An 18,567-nucleotide genomic window follows, 5' to 3' on the forward strand; every position below is an offset into this window, starting at 1 on the left:
TAAAATGGCTAATTTTACGCTATGTAAATTTCCTTGTATGATTCACCCCATGCCTGTTGGCCCTGCCCACCACCTGACCCCCGGCCCCCATGGTACCTGACAGGCACTGGAGGCCGGTGCCAGGGTTTCCGAGCACAGACCCTCACGTAATCCTTCTTGTTGACGTTTTCCAGAAACTTGACGTAAAGGCGCTGGTACCGGTTCTTGGCGTCCCCAAAATACCCCAAATACTACGGAGGAAAAGCAGCACATGAGGAACTCCTTCCTTCGTCCCAGCTAGGCAGCCCAGCACTCAGGACTCCCACCCCTGCCCCGGTCCACCATGGCAGCCACCATGGCGGCCACCCGGAGCCTGCCGGGAGGTGGAGACCCCCTTCTGGACACACCTTGGACCCAAGGTGAATCAGAATCGTGTGAGGGGGACAGCGGCTTCCACACACCCCACCCAGGGCCCCTCAAGCCCTCGCTCCCCTCTGCAGGCTCACATTACTGGTGGCACAAAACTGCCGCTGCCCGTCCTTGATCTCTGGAGTGAATTTCTGCAGCAGTGCCTTCTGGACTCGCCAGATGGGTGGAGGCTCGCGCCCCGTCTGCAACGCCAGCTGAGGAGGGGCACAGTAAGGCCCGCAGGGTCAACCGCCATTCCTGCCCTTCCCAAGCCCAATTCCTGGCCCTCTGTCCTCCCTCTATACCCGCTTAGAGAAAAGGCATCATCGTTAACAAGCATCAGCAAACTTCCAGCTGACGGATATCTTCTGGCTGTCTGAGCTTCTTAGATTTGGGGATGCAAAGCTTCCTCAACTTACCATGGGGTTCCGGCCCAATAAACCCATCGTAAGTTGAACATATCCTAAATCAAAAATGCACTGAATACCACTAAAGACGTCATAGCTTAGCCCAGCCTACCTTAAACGTGCTTAGAACACCTACATTAGCCTGCAGTTGGGCAAAGTCATCTAAAACAAAGCCTACCTTAAAATAAAGTATGGAGTATCTCATGTAATTTATTGACTACTGTACTGAAAGTAAAAAACAGAACGGTTGTCTGGGGACAGGAGGGTCGTAAGTGTATCAGTTGTTTACCCTTGCGATTAACTGCATGGCTGACCAGGAGCTGGTGGCTTGCTGCTCGCTGCCCAGAATCACAAGAGAGTATCGTAGCGCATATCACTAGCCCAGGAAAAGAACAAAACTCAAAATTCAAACGCGTATCGCTTTTGCACCATCACAAAGTTTAAAAATCCTAAACTGAACCATCAGGGAACCGTCTATACTCTCAATCAGGCCGTTCACGCTGGTTTTGTTTTGTTTTGTTTTTTTAAATTTTACTGAAGTATAGTTGATTTACAATGTTGTGCTAATTTCTGCTGTATAGCAAAATGACTCAGTTATACATATATATATTCTTTTTCATATTCTTTTCCAGTATTGCTTATCACAGGATATTGACTATAGTTCACTGTGCTACATAGTATAGTATAGTACAGTATACAGTATAGACATTGTTATTTATCCATCGTATATATACTAATTTGCATCTGCTAATCCCAAACTCCCAATCCTTCCCTCCCCACCCGCTCCCTGCCCTTGGCAACCACAAGTCTGTTCTCTATGTCGGTGAGTCTGTTTCTGTTTCGTGGATATGTTCATTTCTGTCGTATTTTAGATTCCTGATATAAGTTATATCATATGGCATTTATCTTTCTCTTTCTGACTTACTTCGCTTAGTATGATAATCTCTAGGTCCATCCGTGTTGCTGCAAATAGGCCATTCATTCTGGGCTACAAGGTTTTAGTTATTATAGCTATAAGCCATCCGCATGACTCAAAGAAATGACAAAATCTGAGCACTCATCCACCCACCATCTTCTAGATACAGTGTTGGGCCCCACAGTTTGGTGATGAACGAGATCGACAAAGCCTTTCTTGGGGTCTTCGTTACAGAGGTAATGAGACAGAAAAGCAAACAAACAGAACAGGGTGAGGTTGTGGCTTGTGCTAAGAATAAACAGGTGATGGGTTACCTGAGACCATTTATTTCATCAGCCTGTCCACAGCAGGGCAGGACAGTGACACAAAGACTCCCCCATCTCCACTCCCCCCAGCACACTCAGACCCCCATCCCCACCCCAAGGCTTGCGTGCCCCAGCTGGGCACTGAGAACCAAAGGATGTCAGACCCAACATCTGATCTCAGGGCGTAAGGGGGCTAGCAGGGGATCAGACACGGGCACAAAAAAATAACAGCACAAGTAATAAATGTGTTAACAGCAGGTGCCGCAGAAGCCTAGAAGAAGGACTCTGGACTCAATGTGAATCCATGAATGCTTCCTCGAAGAAGTGATACCTAAATGAGTCCTGGAAGGACTGTATCTTCTGTGAGGGGGTTGGGTGATGACCAGGGACTGCCAGGTAAAGTGTGTGACAGCTGTGGCTCTAGAAAAAAGCAACTGACAGGCACAGATAAGTAAATAATAGGAACATAGTGGGAAATATGCACTGAGCTTTGTGATAACCCAGAGATGAATGAGGGACAAGCCCTTGCATTTAAAGAATCCATAGTTGGGACGTCCCTGGTGGTCCAGTGGTTAAGAATCCACCTTCCAGTGCAGGGGATGCAGGTTCGATCCCTGGTAGAGGAATTAAGATCCCACATGCCATGGGGCAACTAAGCCCGCATGCCCCAACTACTGAGCCCGCATGCCCCAACTACTGAGCCCGCACGCCACAACTAGAGAGGAGCCTGCGCGTTGTAACGCAAGATCCTGCATGCCCCAGCTAAGACCCGATGCAGCCTAAAGTAAATAAATAAATATATATTTTTAAAAAATAAATAAGTAAAATAAAGAATCCATAGTCAAGTGATAAACAGGATTCAGATAACTCCAACTAACTGATTGATCATGGCTGCCCTGAGCACTAGGCTCAGCAGGAGCAAGCGCTGGGATCAATTAGTGATGTCTGCCACTGGCAGCAGCTGCAGCACTGGAGCCTGAGTGCCAAGTCCTGGCTATCTATTCTTGGTTTTTGGTCAAATGCTTTTACATCCACAATTTTTCATATCCTGCAGATCAGCCAGGGGAACAGAAAGGAGTTAGAATAACCTGATGAAAATGAGGTCCAGAAAGGTTCTTGGCTGAAATTTCACCGGACAAGAGTGTGGCAGGAAGAGACAGGGATGTGGGCATGTCAATCCCAGGCGCCTTCCTCCAGGATACCATGGTTCTCAATCCTCCCTCCTGGCTCCTCAGGGAACCGGGTCAGAGGCCCAAGGATTGAAAAGTCCATTTCAAATCCTTTTCAAGGACTGAAAAGCTCATTTACATCCTGCCCTGCTCCAAAACCTTCCAGGGCCCCCAATGCAGATTCCACAGCCTGGCACAGAGACTTGGTCTCAGTCTCCCTTCCTTTCTCCTATCCCTGCCCAGCAGGTCATCCAGACCCTCAAAGCTCAGCAGACAAGCCCCAGACTTTCTGACCTCCAGGTTTCTGCACATGCAGGGCACCCCACTAGGGGTGTCTTTTTCCCTCTCACTGTGGATATAATGTTCCTTGTTCCAGTTCTCAGAAGTTTCTGAAAATTCCATCAGAGCAGCCCCTCCCCCAGCCAGGGGAGGGCACCCCCTCCTCTGTCTCTTCCCACTGCTGACCTTCCTCCTCTAAGGATCCAGCTGTTTCTCTAGCTGGACGTGAGGCCCTTGACTCACCACATCCCAATTGGGCTTGGCTTCTTTCCCCAAACCACTCTTCCTCCCAGGATCTCCACTATCCCCCAGTCATCAGGCCCTGGCATCATCATCCTTGCCTGCTCCCCAACCAGGGTCACTTAGTCCCAAAGCCACGTCTTTCCTGCCTCTCCTCATGTCAATCATGTCACTGACCACACCCACTCCCACTTGGTGGGAAGTTGCCCCACCCATTACACCCATTCAGTGGAAGCCACAGCTGATTGGAGGAGACCTGACAAGGGGGTGGCCAATCAACAGGCATAACACGAACCCCGTCCTGACCCAAAATGCTGTGCTGGGCCAATCAGATTCTCTTCTGGGAATCTGAACCGTGACAAGCTGAGACAAGGGCAGTTAAGTAGCAGGATGTGAGTAAGTAAGCTAGAAGCACCCAGCCTGGTGTTAAGGAGAAGGCTGCAGGGTCAGACACAGGGGAGTCAGTGTAACAGAACTAAAGCAGTGGACAGACTGTCATCAGGACTGCACCCTTCCCCAGCCACCTCCCTGCTGGCCAGGGCCCTCGAAGCAGCCAGACAACCCAGAGCAGATTCTCAAGCAGGCACCCACTGATCTCGATGATCTGGACCCCGCCCACCTTCCCAGCCTCGGCGCTCACTGTCCACTCACTCAACCCCTTGCATCTCTCCCTACCCATCACATAAACACACCTCACCACAGGGCTTTTGCACAGACTGTTCTCTCTGCGTGACCCGCTCTCCCCATACTTTTCTCCATCCGACAAACTTATATGCTCAGAATTTACATCCTGATGAAGCTTCAACATCTCCAAGGACTGGGAGTTAATATTATCACTCCCATTTTACAGGTGGGGAGGATGAAGCAGAGAGGGGACTAAACCTACACTGTCCAATTCGGCAGCCCCTCCCCGTACGTGCCTCCTGAGCATTTAAAATGCAGCTCATTTGCATCAACATGTTCTATGAGAGTAAAACACACACTGGATTTCAAAGACTTGGTAAGCAAGAGAGAACATAAAACATCTCATTAACTTTTTCTATATTGACCACATGTTAAAATGACATTTTAGACATGTTGAGTTAAAGAAAATACATCCCTACAACTAACCTCACTCATCATTTAACTTTTCAAAAGTGCAGATGCAAGAATGTTTAAAGTGCTGTACAATGGCTCATATGATATTTCTATCGGGCTGCCATTGTTCTAGAACAAACTATGACCCGTGGCCCATTTTTATAGAACTATGAGCTAAGAATGGTTTCTACATTTCTAAAGGAGTGTGAAAAAGAGAAACACAACAAAAAACAAAAACCCAAGAATACATGATAAAGACCGTACGTAGCTTGCAAAAAGCCTAAAATATTTACCGTCTGGCCCTTTACAAAAAACAAAAGTTTGCCAAACTCTGCACTAGAGATCCGCCCAAGATCACTGAATAATAGAAACAAAGTTTAGAGGGCACTTTCGGCGTGCCACCCACAGAGAGTACTGGACAAGCCGTAAAGCCCGAGTGCTCACATTGTACGAAGGGGGTACTAACAGAATCAGCCCCCATTTTACAGATGAGGAAACTGAGGCTCAGGAAGGGTCAACACTAGTCCAGCTCGGAAGTGGCAGAGATTCGAGTCAATCAGATTAATGCCAAATCTGGGTCTTTTCATAACCATGCTGCCAGCCTGCCCTGATTCCTGACACACGAATGAGTCCTCATCTGCCTGAGTGGCTCAATCCTGGGGCTGTGAGTCCCCCATCAGAACACATACTCGCGTTGTATTTTAAGCATCTGAGTCCTTGCCTGGCCCCCTCCCCTGCCCCATGCCAGCTGGGAGGTGGTATCAGATGGCCCTGGCTCTAATCCCGGCTTGGCACCCACCAGCCAAATGACTCCCTCTCCCTGAACGTGAACTTCCTCATCTGTAAACTGGGGACGGTCAGGGTCCCCACCCCAGAGCCTTGTTCATTTGGCCGGTGCTGGGTACCCAGCAGCACTATCAGTGTTTGGTGGAACACACACACAGAGAGTGGCTGACTCTGGTGCTGAGAGCGTGGGCTCCCAGAGCCAGTAGAACTGGGTGTGGGTCCCAAGCTGTGAAAGCCTGGAAAGCCTACTTTTATCCTCTGAGCCTCAGTTTCCTTCCCTGTGAAAGGGGGATAGTAATCCCTATAAAGAAAGGAGATTACAAAGATAAAACTTACAGGTGGTGGCGAAGGTTTGCACAACAAAGTGAATATACTTAATGCCACTGAACTGTACACTGAAGAAGAGTTAAAATGATAAACTTTGTGACATGTATCGGTTACCACGATTAAACTAAATTCTGAATGTGATGTGCCCCAAATCCTATCCCCTGAGAGCTGGCAGCCGTTCCTGGCACCGCTGTTCGTTTGACACCTCCCTCGCCTGTCCCAGACTGATGGCCAAAGAGCCTCAGAAGTCTTGAAGTTAAAATGAAATAATGTACACAGGGCACGAGCAGAGTACAACTGTGAGGGAGACGGCAGGACTGGCCAGGGAGGGATACTGAGACTCAAGGCGTTGGGATTGTTCTGGTAGCTGGCTGACGAGTGGAGAATTAAGCCTTCACTCTACCATTCTGCTTTGACAACTTACATATCTCATGTGATTGTTCTCTTCTATCATATATCATACTGAGAAGATGACAAAGTAACAATAAAAAGATACAGTCTGGGATTGGTGAGCTGGGGCGGACAGGGTGGAATGTAGCAGGGTGGAAAGCAAGTAGAACCAACCAGGAGGTGATAATGGTGGAAGCTGAGTGATGGATACACACAGCCCCGTTACTGTATTTGCTCTACTTTTCCCACAATCAAATAGATTGAAGGGACTTCCCGGGTGGTCCAGTGGTTAAGACTCCGTGCTCCCAATGCAGGAGGCCCAGGTTCGATCCCTGGTCAGGGAACTAGATCCCACATGCTGCAACTAAGAGCCCACATGCCTCAACTAAAAAAAAGATCCCGCGTGCCGCAACTAAGACCTGGCGCAGCCAAATAATAGATAAATAATTTTTTAAAAAATAAATTGAAAATAACATAGGAAAAAGCACACTGAGTTCCTCTCCCAAAACACACTTAATAATGAAGTATAATAGGGAATTTCCTGGAGGTCCAGTGGCTAGGACTTGGCACTCTCACTGCCATGGTCCTGGGTTCAATCCCTGGTTGGAGAACTAAGATCCCACGAGCTGCGAGCTACGGCCAAAACAAAAGTATAATAATATGCACTATCCTTATAATGAATTCACCTCACAATTTCCTCATCTGTTAACTTAGAAAAAAACAACACCCAAGATGAAATTAAACACGTTAGGGCGCTTCCCTGGTGGCGCAGTGGTTAAGAATCTGCCTGCCAATGCAGGGGACACGGGTTCGAGCCCTGGTCCAGGAAGATCCCACATGCCGCAGAGCAACTAAGCCTGTGCACCACAACTGTTGAGCCTGTGCTCCTCAACAAGAGAAGACACCGCAGTGAGAAGCCCGCGCACCGCAACGAAGAGCAGCCCCTGCTCACCACAACTAGAGAAAGCCCTCGCGCAGCAACAAAGACCCAACGCAGCCAAAAATAAATAAAATAAATGTTAAAATGGTCCACATCAAAAAAGAAAAAAGGAAAAAAAAATCTTTAAAAAAAAGAAAGAAAGAAATTAAACGTGTTAACATACATCCAAGACCAAACGTGGTTCCTGCCCCCTAGCTGCTATCCAGTCAGTGACAGTAACTAACCGAAGAATGGCCTTAGCCCTTGGCGTCACCATCAAGGTGATAATGGCTTGCTGACCTACCAAACACTCACTCTACCTCATGCCCTGTGAGCCCTACAGAGTACCCGCTCTACCTCTTGCTCTGTGAGAAACACTACACGGGTGTCTGACGTCACCTACCCTTGTCAAGCACTTATATTAATCCTCTGATCCACCTACCTGTCCAATGAACAAAGTACAGCAAAGGTCAGAACACTTTTTCCATAACAGGACAGACAAGAAATATTTTTGGCTTTATGGTTCAGCTAAGCTCTGTTGCAACTACCCGACACTACTAGTGGACGGGGAAAGCAGCCATAGCTGATATGTAAATGAGTGGGTGGGGCTATGTGCCAATAAAACTTTATTTATAAGAACAGGCAGGGGGCTGGATTGGCAGGGTGCGGGGGGGGGGGGGGGAGAGCATAATGTGCCCACCCCTGTGTAGAATAACTGGAAGTAATAAATGCGCTGGTGTACATAAAGTATTTGGTTTTTCTCGGCCACACTGCATGGCACGAAGGATCTTAGTTCCCTGACCAGGGATCGAACCCGAGTCCCCTGCAGTGGAAGCGCAGATTCTTAACCACCGGACCGCTAGGGAAGTCCCAACACAAAGTGTTTAAGATGTGGCCTGACACACAAGCCTTCCCAAACCACTGGCTACTACATCTGCACGTTGTATGTGGGCCTTTTCATAGGTATGTCACGTCAATACCTCAGCTTTCCACCTACAAAGTACAAGTCGCCTTTAAAGCATCCCTTGGTTTGTGTTAGAAGCTCCCTGAGATCAGGCCCTCCTCATCGGCTTTGTCCCTTAGTTATAACCCAAGCACCCACAGCAAAAATACCTGCAATAAATGCTAACAATGGGTTTACCTTATTTATCGGACACACACACCCCCCCAAATAACATCTCAGAAGCATGCAAGTCCTCTGCAGGGGTCCAGCTGGCCTCCTCTATCAGCCCCATGACTGTCAACTCAGGAGGATCGGACGGGCTGCCTCAGCCATCACTACCTGCAGCCCCCAGCACCGGGCCTGTCATCCAACAGGCACTCGATAAACTTTCCAGCGACCAAAGCATCGGGCCCAGTTGTCCGACACGACAGGAGCCTCACCTTGAGGGAAGGGATGTCCTCGGCGCGGATGACGAACTCATCGCGCTCCCGGAAGATGCCCTCCCCGCCGCTCTCGCCAGCCTCCTCGTCTGTTTCCCCACACACGGCCGCGGTCTCCTGCTTCTTGGCCAGGTGCAGGGGCCGGGCGTCTGGCGGCTCGGGGTCGTCGGGGGACGGGGCGGCAGGCTCCTCCGGAGGGGGCGCAGGGGCGGCGGTGGGCAGGGGCGGCGGGGCGGGCGGCGAGGGCAGGGCCGGTGGGACTGGCGCGGGCGGTGGGGGCGGCGAGCTAGGCGTGGGGGCCACCAGAGGGGGTGGCGAGGGCAGGGCCGGCGGCGGCGGCGGCGGCGGCGGCTGGGGCGTCGGGGCGGGGGGCGGCGAGGGCGGGGGCTTCTCCTCCAGCAGCGGGGGCTCTGGGGGCGAGACGGGCATCGTTGGAGCCCCGCTCAACCCCGCCCCCCCAGACCTGTGAAAGGCCTCCCACCCTATTCTGGGGGGGTCTCAACACAGCTCTCTTCCCGCCCTGTACCCCAACATCCCTCCTGAGCGAACTGAGCTCTTCACCTAGCATCCATCTCTGCCCCCAATCCCCCTCCATCTCCACTTTTTATTCCTCTTCTGCTGACCTTCTCCCTGCAAAGCTCCTGTCTGATCCCTCCCTGACCTTCAATACCCACCCCTGTCCCCAGACACCTACCAGAAGCCCAGGACCCTTTACCTTCTCTCTCCAAGCTCCTAATAAACTTTCCTACCCAGACATGCCGCTCTGGTCCTCCCCATCTTTCCCCAGCCTCCAAAGACCCCCCTTTGTGTCTTGGTGCAGCTCTGCGTCCCAGCACCATTGCTCAGTGGCCCCACCACAATGGCCAGGAGGCCTCTCTGGTCCCATCAACCCCCTCTGCCCCCCAGTCTAGTGCCTACAAAGCTCCTGGCCCTGCCCTACCTCCTAGTCCCCAAACACCGCTCACCATCCCAGCACCTCTTCTCTTGTCCCCACACGTCCCTCCCTGTGCTAACAGCCCCTCTGCCCCTTATCGCCACTCGGCTCCCCAGTCGTCACTGTGCCACACCTGACTCCCTCCCTGAGACCCCTTCCCGGCCCCAGTGGCTACTCTGAGCCCCTGAAACTGTCTCCCAAGCACAATGTCCATTCTAGTCCTGAAACGTCTCTGTGGCTTTGGAGCCCCAGTCTGACGCTTACCTCCCATTCCTCAATGTTCCTCCCAATTCTGCAACCACTCCTTCTGTGCTTCCACCTCCTCTCCGCCTGCCCAGAGGTCCTCAACTCCTCCACCCAAGCTCTCCCCTTTCCTTTCCTCAGCCGGCTCTCCACTCTCGGAATCGGCGATACCCTCTCCTTCCTGCTAACACCCCGAGAGATTTTGTAACATTCCTCCTCTAACGCCTCGAGATCTTCTGACTCTCCAGACTGCTTTTGCTCCACCCCTGGGTCCTTCCAAGCTATGAGCCTTCCTGATCCTTCCAAGGCTCCCTCTCCCTCCATGCTCTCTCCTGTTACGGCAGACCCAGGCACTCTGCTTAGCACCCTCCAGTGTTTCTCATCTCTTCCCTGATGCTTCCCTTCGGTCTCTTACTGTCTTACTCCCCATTGCCCATCTTTCTACCACCTTCCAGAAGACTTCATTCCTTAAGACTCCTGTCAGCTCCCAAGCCTCCTCATTAACTGCTCCAAATGCCTTCCTCCAAGTGCCACCTCTTTCTTCCTCCAATGCCTCTGTTCCCCCCCACCCATCAAAGCCCCTCAAATTTTGTCCAACCCCCCCCCCAGGACAGAACACCATCCAGACCTGACTGCACCCCCAGCCTTTCCCGATGGCCCCCCACGAGATCTGACTAGTCATGGTTGATACGTTTCTCTTTAAACAACCCTCCCAAGTCTCTCTCTGCCCCCCAGACGCTTTTCTGTCCTTTATTACACATCCCTAACTCCTAGAGCCCTTCTCGGGTCCCATGTCCCCCATCGGTTTTAAAAGCTCTCTCCATCCCTGTCACCCACCTGTCCCCATCACTTGTAGCCTGCCCTGTCCCCGTGTTCTCCACTGCACACCTTTGAGCCCCTCTCAGTCCACTTAGCACCCGTGGGCGGATTAGAGAAAGACGCCCCTTTCTCAAAAGGCTTGCCCTCAAGTAGGAGATTACTCTCATAAACAGGCAAATCTCTATCCATCATCTGCACTGTGAACAGTGCCTGATCTGTACGACCAGACCTGGTGACCTGAATGCAGGGAAACCCCTGCCCCGCCCCCAGACCATCTTCCCAGAGCTCACCAGGCGTGCCACTGCTGCCGGCACTGGGGAGCCCCGGGAGAGGGGGTGGCCCGGGGACTGCAGCCTCGGTAGCCAAGGGGGGCCCGTCCGCGGTGGAGGTGTCCTTAGGCCCGGCCAGCGGCGGGTCGTCGAGGGCGGAGATGGCCGAGGAGATGCTCTCCTGCAGGTCCCGGTTCTTGGCGACGGAGTCTTCCTCGTCCGACGAGAAAGAGGGCAGGGTCTCGAGGTTCCGTTTCAGCTCCTCGTCCAGCCGCTTGCAGGGCGAAGGGCAGCCGAGACCCAACCCCTCGCTCTCGGCGGCCTCCAGCGCACCCCCCAGCCCGAAGGTGCCGGCGGGTGGGGGCTGTGGCACGGTAGGCGCCGCGGGGGGCTGGGGAGGCAGGCCCCGGGTCGGCGCGCTCTTGGGGGGGCTGAGCGGGGGTGTCAGGCCGGCCTGGTAGAGCGGTGGATGGCGCTTGCCTGACTTGAGAAAGTCCAGGAACGAGGCCATGAAGCCGGACTTCATCTCGGGCTGCTTCTCCTCCACCTCCTTGATCTTGGCCTCGATCTTCTCCCGAGTGAGGCTGGAGTCCAGGCTGTTGTGGTCAGCTCCTGACACGGCATCGCCCGAGGACGCCCCCAGACCCTCGCCGGCCTTGGGCACAGACAGCTTGATCTAGATATGAGGGCAGCGGGGAGTCAGGGCTCACAAGCCCAGGGCCCCAAGCCCCCTCCTCCCTCAGACCCAGGGGTCTGGGGCTCCAGCCCTCTCCCCAGTTAAGACCCTAAAGTTCAAATTCTCAGTGTGTCAGCCTGTAGAATCCTAGAATTCATGCGGGCGGACTCCTCCGCTCAGATTCCAGAATGACAGGACTGGGGTCCCTCCCTCATTACTCACGGACTCTCCTCCCACAAGACCCAGGCATCTAGGATCCCTGATCAATAGTCCTGCAGGATCTAGAACCCAAGAATACAAGCGCTAACCCCCCCGCCTCCCTCTAGACACAAGAGTTTCAATTCCCAGACCTCTGCAACCGTGCAACCCTGGAATTCCAGCCCTCGGATTCTTCTCCTCGTGGGCGTTAGGAAGATAAACCCCAGCCCCTACCGTGCCCAAGAACCTCGAACGTGGTCCCAACCCTCAGGCGTCGGGGTTTCACTCCCCCTCACCTTCAGTGGTTTCAGGGGCTCCAGCCGAGTGCCCCCGGCCTCCTCGGCCTTCCTGCCTCGGCCCCGGCCCCGGCCCCGGGGTTTCTTGGCCCCATCAGTAGGTGTGGAGGCCAAGGCTGGCCCAGCGGTGGTGGGGACCTCCAGTGGGCGAATCCGGGGTCTCCCCCGGGGCCGGGGCGGCCCATCACGCTTGGCCTTGGTGGGCTTGCGGCCACGGCGCCGGGGGCCATCGGGGCCAGGGTTGGGTGGACAGAAGTCAATGTCGCCCAGCGGCGAGAGAGCCGGACGGGAGCGGCAGCTGGACACCAGGTCAGGCAGGCGCCGGGGGTTGAGGCGGATGTCGGCAGGTACGTCGGCCTTGTCCTCGTCGGCCTCGAACTCGTACTCCTGGGCGTACAACTTCTTGGGCGTCTGGAAAGGCGGCTCACGGCGCCGCAGCAGGTGGAAGGAGGACGTCTTAAGCAGCTTCTTTGGCTTGGTGGAGCAGAAGATGGGCGAGGTCAGGCCTCCCTTGGGCTCCGAGGCAGGGGGTGGCGGCGGGGGCGGGGGAGGCGGGGGCGGGGGGGCCGCCTGGTGGGGCCCACTCTGGATCAGGCCCAGAGGCTCGGCGTTGACGGTGGAGGGCAGCTCAGGCGGCTTGCTGGGGTCCAGGCCCAGGCCCGGAGTCTCGGGACCGGCTCCAGACGCCCGACTAGGGCAGTAGGGCCCGTAGGGGTCATAAGCAGGGGGGCCCGGAGGCGGCCCGGGCCCCGCCTTGGGATCGCCCTCGTCCTCGGGCGGCCCGGCCTTTCCATAGTCATCTGCGGGGCCACCGCCGAACATCTCCTCCATGGTGGGGAAGAAGCTGCGCTCCTCGTCTTGCAGCAGGGAGTCGGGGAAGCAGATGGAGGTAAGGGGCACAAAGCGGGGAGCCTTGGTGCCTTGAGGGCTAGGGCTGCGGTAGGCCCCCGAGGGATCCTTGCCCTCGGTGTCAGGTGGGCCCACGCCAGTGTCACCAGGCCCAGGTGGCAGCGGCTCCAGGGCCCCGAGCAATTCTTGCATGGTGCCGGGTGGCTCCAGGCTCTCCTCGGGTCGCAGGCGGGGGCTGGGGGCACCCGGCTCCAGGCCGTGGCCGCGGAGGTGGGCCTCGAGCTGGAGGGGCATGGGGGGTGGGGGTGGGGGGGGCGGCGGGGGAGGCTGGGGTGCCCCATCACGGGCGGCCGGCTCAAGGAGATGGACGCCAACTTTGGGAGCACTGGAAGAGGGGCTGGGAGCATGGCTGAGGACCGAGGGGAGCAGCTGGGGGGGCGGGGGGGGCAGCACCAGTGGGAGGTCAGGGCCCCCCGCCTCTAGGAGGAGGCCGTGGGGGGCAGGCTGGGCGGACTGGGCTGTGGGAGTTGGGGGTGGAGGGCTCTTTTGGAGGAAGGCCCCCAGCTCCTTGGCACCTGCCCCATAGTGGACCACTGAGGTGGCCAGCCCCTCGGGGGTCTCGCCACCCCGTTCTGGCCCTTTCTTCTTCTCCTTCAGCCTCCCCAGGCCCAGCTCCAGGGCTGCCGTGGCACCCTCGTCAAGGCTGGCGCTGGTACGGATGACGCTTTGCAGGTGGTACCTCTGCGGGTCTTCCTTGGCCAGCTCGTAGGGTGTGCCCGGGGGACCCCCAGCCCCGCCACTCCCAAGTCCCTTGGAGGCATCCGCCGCCCCGTCTTCGCCCACCAGGCCATCTGCCCCTGAGGTCCTCGGGGGGCTGGGCGCCTGCAGGAGGTGCTGGATGAGGAATTCTTCATCCTCGGTGCGCTCAGCGGGAGGCCCGCCGGGGCCCGCCAGCAACTCTGAGCCGTCCCCCTTGCCCTTGTAGCCACCTGCTCCAGCGGCATAGCTGCCGGCTCCTGGGGGTGCCAGGAATGGGGCTGAGGCCAGGACAGAGCTCAGGTATTTGCCAGGAGCTCCTGGAGAGCCGACTCCAGGTGGGCGGCCGGGGGCCGGAGGCGACTGCAGCGGGCGGATGATGTGAGAAGGGCTGGCCTCTCCGCCGCCCCCCAGGGAGCTGGGCCCCCAACCACCTCCATGGCCTGAGAGTGCTGGGGAATGGCCAGTACTGTAGCTGAGCGAGGGGCTGGCTGTGGGCAGCCCCTGGGAGTGGGCAGCTGGCCCTGGGTATGGCTCACCCTGCACCCCATATAGCTGCCCTTGCAGCTGGTCTGGGGAATAGCTCTGACATGTGGCTAGGCCAGGAGGCGGGGGACCACTAGGGGGCTGCTGGGGCCCCCCTGAGTAGCTAGGGCCTTTGCTCAAGTCCTGCGCTTGACCCCCTCCAAACCCTTGCCCATAGGCCTGGGGTCCTAGAAGCCCTTGGGGCTGACCAGGGGAATAGGCCTGGCCTCCCGCCCCCCCAGCCCCAGAGGCCTTGCCGGTGGCGTAGGCTGCTGCTGGTCCACCCAGGCTCTGGCATTTGGGCGTGGCAGTCGAACGGGGTGGTGGGGGCCTGTTGGCACCGCCCGCAGCTGCCCCATAACCACCTTTGCCCGTCTTGTAACCAGGCGACTGAATGATGGGGCGGTAACCTCCACCGCCACCCGCCGCCCCACCTCCTCCAGCTGCCTCGGGGCCCGCAGCCCGGCCCGATGCTCCGGCCGTGGCTCCACTGGGCCCAGCCTTGCTAGGCTCGCCAGCACCCGGGGAGGGCTCCCCACCGCCCAGGGGGCTGCAGGCCAAGTTGGCCCGGTGGCCCATGGAGGCGTAGCTGCCTCCGCAGCTCAGGTAGTGCTGGAGGGCATGGGCTGGTGGGGGGGGGGGCTGGGCACTGGCTGGCCGCTGGTAGTGCTTGATGACGGTGTCCTGGCGGGGCAGGGCCCGCTCGGGGGGCGGCGGGCCGGGGGCAGCACCCGAGAAGTTGTAGAGCTGGGGAGAGGATTGCTCGGCGGCGGCGGCAGCAGCAGCGGAAGAGGAAGCCAGCAGGTTGAACTGAGTTGGGAGGTGGCGGGGAGGTGGGGGTGGATCTGGGGGGCCCGGGCGGTAAGGAGGGGTTTGGGCTGGGCCAAGACCAGCGGGCCCCAGGACACCACCCCCCGCCAGGCGCTCAAAGCCTAGCGAGGAGGGCACCGTGGGTGCCTGCGAGGGCTTCAGGTGCAGCACGTCATGAGGGGACAAGAGCCCATTAGCTGGGGGACTAAATGGGGGGTCCTGGAGGCTGAGGGAAGAGGGTACTGGGAAGGGGCGGCTGCCAAAGGAAGCCGGGTGCTGATAGGCCGACAGGGCAGAGGAGGATGGAAAGGTGCTGGAACCCGGCAGGGCGCCCGAGATGAAGAGCTCCGTGGGGCCTGGCGTGTGCATGGCTGGGGATGAGGGAGGAGACCACAGGTCAGAGCTGACCACAAGCCAGCCCCACCCTGGCCCTCCTGGACTGGCAATGGCCTTACCTGTTTGCCAGGAAGGACTGCGGAACTGGGAGAGGAGAGAAGAGGCAGAAGGACCAGGCTGGGGGCCCCGAGACTCCAGGGCCGAGATGAGGTTCATGACGGAGGCGTCGGGCCCTGCTGAGCCTGCGTGATGGAGGCCGGTATCGAAGAGTCCAGAGAGGCCTGGTGAGGGTCGGGGGAGTAGAGTCAGCTAGGTGGGGGATAGGGCAAGGTTGAAAAGGAATAGGAGCAGACAAAGGCAAGTTGGGTCAGGAAAAGGGGTTGGAGGGAAGGGGCAGATTCAAAGAGGAGAAAGGAGGCAGAGACAAGTTAAGGAAACAATACGCAGGATGGGGTACGATGCAATCATAAGGGCAGGGAGCCCAGTAGGGGAAAAGTAGACAAAGGAGTAGAAAAATACATACATGAAAAAGATGGGAGCAAAACACAGAGCGTCCTTATGGTCCAAGGGAGGTCAAAGGATTAGGCAATTCTGGCAAGGAAGGGGAAGGGATGGGATGACTGGAGCCACTGAGAAGAACCAGAGAACAAGTCAAAAGGGGTTGAGTCAAAGTGAGAGGATCCAGATTAAAATTAAAAGAGAGAGAGAGAAAGAAGAATTAAGGGAAGGAGCCAACCAAGAGGGTCAAGGGTCAAATTGGACAACAGCCCCTTTGCTGATCCATCTAGAAGGAGGGCAGCAGGATCAAAGGAAGGGAACCAATCCGAGGCACTAGAGGCAGGGCCACAGGAAAAGAATAAGGCAGTGGGCAAATCTAAGGAAGAAAGGGGAGGTCCAAAGAATCGGAGCCAATCAGGAAGAAAAGGAATCAGGAAGAAAGAATTCCGAGAACCAAGAGGATGAGCAGACCCAGAGGGAAGGGATTGGGGTGGGCTGGAGAGGCGGAAAAGCCTGGAAGAGAAGGTGGGATTTGGGGGCTGAGACGACGGGACCAATTGGAACAAAAGAGGCGGGGCCAGAAACAGGGGCAGACGAATCCGGCGTGAAATTAAGCAGCCTCAGAACAACCAATCAGAGGAGAAGTAGCAAGAGGCGGGCCAGAACGGAGGACACAGCCAATTAGGAAGGTAGTAACTTTCAGCAGCCAATCATCTGCTTCGGAGGGAGGGCCAGGCGGGGCGGGACAGGGGCCGTACCTGCCGGGTGGTGGTTGGTGGCATAGCTTTGCAGTGGGTGGGGGGCCGCGTAGGCCTGGCGGTGTAAGATGTCCGTCTCGGGGTGCGAGGTCCTGGAGCTGCCATAGACCAAGCTGGGAGGAAGAAGGAGATGTTAGGGTATCCTCCGAAGCTACTCTCGGAGAAGGGAGCTCAGCAAATCCCCTGGGGAGGTGGGGAGAATCTTCCAGCTGACTGGGGTTTACTCTAAGGAACCTTGGGCCCTAAAGGAAAGAAGACAAGGGAATCGGAGTACCCAACTAAAGAGCCATAGAAATGGTCCCCACTCGAGCCCCAGTAAATAGAGCCCAGATAGCCTCACATTTACAAACACAGACATGCACAGGGAGGACACAGAGAGGGTGAAGAGCCAGAGAAAGTGCCTTAAGTTGAAAATGTGAACCTGCTTCCACAGCCCCCACCCCGCAGGTGACACAAGGCCCTGGGGCCAATCTCTGAGGGATGCCCCCTCTTCTTCAGACACATGGGAACACAGAGGCCCTGAACCTCACGGGATGGTGCAAACCGAGTCAGGAGCAGGAGGCAGATTGTTCCCCAAAGGACAGGGATGGGAGGTGGGCAGAGGATAGGACTCCTGCAAAGTACCAGGCACAAGTGTTAACATGAACACCGTCCATCCCCCCGTGTTGAGGTTCAAATGCATGGGCGCATGCAAAGCCAGGTATGTGTGCAAACCAGTATCCAACTCACTTGTGTGAAAAGATACAGAGCGAGGAGTCCCACATGGAGGATACGAACACACGTGGGGTCATGCCCAGCCAAGCTGGGAAACCCAGGTGTATAGGGGGAGGGGGATTCGGGGGCAGGTGAAGAGTGAGGGTGTGACACAAACAGCAGGAAAGGGGCAGATTCGCAGGTGAAAAGGCTGCCAGCTACATACGCACTGGGCCCACGCTCACACACACAACCACACACCCGGGAAATAGCCTCATCTTCCTATGCAACGGCCCCAATCCATGGCCCAGACTCAAGAGGTCAAACACTCCACTCCTCGCCATCAACTACGATTCTGTCTTTGAGGGTGGGGGAGCTCAAGGGGGCGTGTCTCAGATGCCAGGACCCCCACCTTACACACACAGAACCCCAGCTTAGGAAGGGGGCGGGGCCCCGTGCCCACTCAGCGCGCGGAATTTCTGGGGGGGCCCCGAGTAGCGCGGCCTCGCGCAGTCCCGGAACAATAGGACCTGAGGGGGGGCTGCGCCCCCCAGGTCTGCGGTCTAATTCTCTTTTCCTTCCCACCTTTGCAAGAACAGAACCTAGAGCGCGAGGGGGAGGGGTCAGCAAACCGGGAATCCAAGGATGGGGGGAAATCCAGGCCTTGCTTCGCCAGTCCCTCCCACCTTCCCAAGGCCTTTCCGTCTGAAATTGTTTTGCACCCCCATTTTTCCGCGGCATCTCTCCCTTTGCATGCCGGAGCTGGCTTTGGCGGAGTTTGCAATTTGCAAACTGGGGCGGCGGCGTTGTTGCAAACCGAGGAAGGCCGCTCCCTTGCAAGCCGGAGGGGAGTTTGCGATGCACGCGTAGCCGGGCGGGCCCGGCCGGGCTGGGCCCCCACCTCTTGGCCCCTTCCTCCAGGCCACCCCCGGCTCCTTACCTAGCTTTCGCTGACCTCTCGTAACTCCATCCCGCCCCGGCGCCGAGCGGGTCCCCGAAGCCGGCGCTGGGGTAGTTCCTGTCCATGAATTGGCCGCGGTGGAAATTGGGGGGAGGGGGAGGGAGGGAGGGAGGGAGGGGGGCGCGCGCGCGCTCTCCTCCGCTGCCGCTCCCTCCGCTGTTGCTTTTTTTTCCCTTCCCTCTCTCCCTCTCTCCCTCTCTCCCTCTCTCTCTCTCTCTCCTCTCTCTCTCTCTCTTTTTCTTTGCAGCCGCCGAAGGCCCGGGAAGGCCCCGGGCGGGGGAGGGAGGGGACAGGGGCGGAGGGCGGAGGGGCGGAGGGGCGGAGGGGCGGGCAAGGGAGGGGGTGCAGCCGACGAGCCAAC

General features: G+C 56.6%; 1 protein-coding gene across 2 annotated transcripts in view; it reads right to left on the bottom strand.

Annotated features, from left to right (window-relative positions):
* Window positions 1-18,409, bottom strand: part of PRR12 (proline rich 12) — a 32,709-nt gene extending 14,300 nt beyond the window's left edge. The window contains exons 1-8 of one of the 2 annotated variants that reach the window (XM_059046157.2): window positions 18,186-18,409; window positions 16,553-16,665; window positions 15,416-15,577; window positions 12,021-15,331; window positions 10,872-11,526; window positions 8,586-8,995; window positions 486-602; window positions 97-230 (exon numbers count right to left, since the gene is read on the bottom strand). In XM_059046157.2, the coding sequence (XP_058902140.1) occupies window positions 97-230; window positions 486-602; window positions 8,586-8,995; window positions 10,872-11,526; window positions 12,021-15,331; window positions 15,416-15,577; window positions 16,553-16,665; window positions 18,186-18,271 (4,988 nt within the window). In that variant the 5' untranslated portion in view covers window positions 18,272-18,409. Of the gene's footprint in view, window positions 1-96; window positions 231-485; window positions 603-8,585; window positions 8,996-10,871; window positions 11,527-12,020; window positions 15,332-15,415; window positions 15,578-16,552; window positions 16,666-18,185 lie in introns of those variants that run through there. The other variant, XM_067018245.1, reaches the window with a different exon arrangement.
* Window positions 18,410-18,567: the final 158 nt, after the last annotated feature.

The sequence above is a fragment of the Kogia breviceps genome, chromosome 18 (assembly GCF_026419965.1).
Source record: "Kogia breviceps isolate mKogBre1 chromosome 18, mKogBre1 haplotype 1, whole genome shotgun sequence".
Taxonomy (NCBI): domain Eukaryota; kingdom Metazoa; phylum Chordata; class Mammalia; order Artiodactyla; family Physeteridae; genus Kogia; species Kogia breviceps.